General features: G+C 35.9%; 1 protein-coding gene across 1 annotated transcript; it reads left to right on the top strand.

Moving 5' to 3' along the window:
* Positions 1 to 559: 559 nt before the first annotated feature.
* On the top strand, positions 560 to 1,910 carry LOC145125108 (putative 6-phosphogluconolactonase 4, chloroplastic). Its single transcript, XM_079060598.1, has 3 exons — positions 560 to 716; positions 1,096 to 1,231; positions 1,358 to 1,910. Exons 1-3 carry the CDS (start codon positions 565 to 567, stop codon positions 1,841 to 1,843), a joined length of 774 nt encoding a protein of 257 aa, XP_078916724.1. The 5' UTR covers positions 560 to 564; the 3' UTR covers positions 1,844 to 1,910.
* The last annotated feature ends 208 nt before the right edge of the window (positions 1,911 to 2,118 follow it).

The raw sequence follows: 2,118 nt of genomic DNA, 5'->3' as shown, positions 1-2,118 counted from the left end.
GTGGTTGTGAGGGTGGTGGAAATAGTGAGATAGTGGCAGGATTGGTGTAGTGGTGGTTATGAGGGTAGTGACACGAGTGTGTGTTGTCATAGTTATGAGGGTGATGGTAATAGTGGAATGGTGCTATGATTTGTGTAGTGGTGGCAAGAGTAGGATGGTGGCAATAATGGTGTTGTGGTGGTTGTAAGGGTGGTGCCAAGATTTAAACCCTTTCTAATAAATATCTTATATATATATATATATATATATATATATATATATATATATATATATATATATATATATATATATATATATATATATTACATTACATATTAAATGTTGAATTTTAATTTAATAAAATGAAAAATACAATAAAATGACAAGTGGCAAATAGAAAATTCTAAAATTCTAAAAAATGTCATGTGTCCAAATGAAGAAGAAAAAGACACGTGACAAAAAGTTTTTTATTTATTAAGGAAGATTTATTTATTTATTATGGTTTTTCATTTTTCCATCCTCAGCCGTTTTATTGCTATAAATAGGGGAGCATCCAACGTAGCTCAAAGCTATCCCATAACAAAAATGGCGCCCACAAAGGTAGTCCGAAAATCAACGGAGGAAGAAGTCGCCGTTGTACTTGCCGATTACATTTCCCAACGCTCAACTAAATACATCGCCGACCATGGTTCCTTCTCCGTCGTCCTCTCCGGCGGCACTTTAATAGACACTCTCAGGCAGTGGCGGATGCAGCCCCATTTAGTGGGGTGCATGGACCCCACTTAGAAGTGGGTCCCATCATTTTTATTACTAATAAACCCTTCAAAAATCATATTTTTACTAAAAACACCCTCCTTAACACCTATTTGTACATTAAATTGCCCCAATTGATATTTTATTTATCTGAAAACCCCAAAAAAGTTTTGAATTTTATGTGTTTATATATATTTTTTTATGAAAATGGACCACACTTATATTTAGTTTTGTATCCGTCACTGCTCTCAGGTAACAAAAACCAACATTCCTATTTCCATTTTGCTCACTCACTGTTTGCATGTTTTACTGATATGATGTAAGAAATTAGAAACAACACTTCCAATTTGAGTTTAATTTCAGGAAATTAGTTGAGCCTCCATACGTTACCTCCATAGATTGGTCGAAATGGTTGATTTTCTTCCTCGATGAACGTGTTGTTTCTCACGACGATCCTGATTCCAATTACAAGCTTGCCTATGACGGATTTCTCAGTAAGGTATTCACAGATTTTACATTCGTTCTGAGGGTTTTTAAACAATTAGAATCGCAGGATTGTAGTATCCGATTTTGATTTATTAAATTGTTAAATTCCAATTACGAGCCTCCGGCCTCGTGTTGTTAGGTGCCGATACCGGAATCAAACATCTATGCAATCAAAGAAGGGTTATCGCCGGAGGAAGCAGCAGAAGAATATGAACAGCGGCTCAAAGATCTGGTAGCTAACAAGAAACTAAGAGCATCGCCAATTACAGGGTTTGCTAAATTCGATCTGATGTTAGTCGGAATGGGTCCAGAGGGGCATGTTGCGTCGCTATTTTGCTGGCATTTTCAGCGATTTGAGAAGGAGAAATGGGTGACTTTCGTCATGGATTCACCCAAACCTCCTTCTAAAAGAATCACTTTCACCTTCCCATTGATCAATTCGGCGTCGGAGATTGCAATGGTGGTGACCGGAGAAGAGGTGGGGGATGCGTTGAAGCTGACGATGGGCCCACATGCTTCGTATGGTTATCCGTTGCCTGCGCAGAAGGTTTCACCCGAAGGAGAGCTTACATGGTTCTTGGATAATGCTGCGGATCCTCCACGAAACCCTTGTTGTATACTTTAATTTATATGGAATTAAAGTATATAAGTATTTTGTTAAATGTTTATTTATGTAATAAAATGTTTTTCTTTACGTATAATCTATAAGTTTGCTTCGTTTATATGACCAAAAAAATGTAAAAATGAACTGGTTATGTCATTGCATGATAATTGATACACTGATTTATGAAAATTGCATGAATTTCCCAAAAACATAATTTGATAGCTTAGGGTAAATATGTTATTTTTAAAATACTGGTTATATAATAAAAATTTTCTTTCGTATAAAAAACTAACTTG

The sequence above is a fragment of the Lactuca virosa genome, chromosome 7 (assembly GCF_052849685.1).
Source record: "Lactuca virosa cultivar CGN04683 chromosome 7, Lactuca_virosa_CGN04683_v6, whole genome shotgun sequence".
Classification (NCBI taxonomy): Eukaryota; Viridiplantae; Streptophyta; class Magnoliopsida; order Asterales; family Asteraceae; genus Lactuca; species Lactuca virosa.
This window is presented reverse-complemented; position numbering and strand designations above follow the sequence as displayed.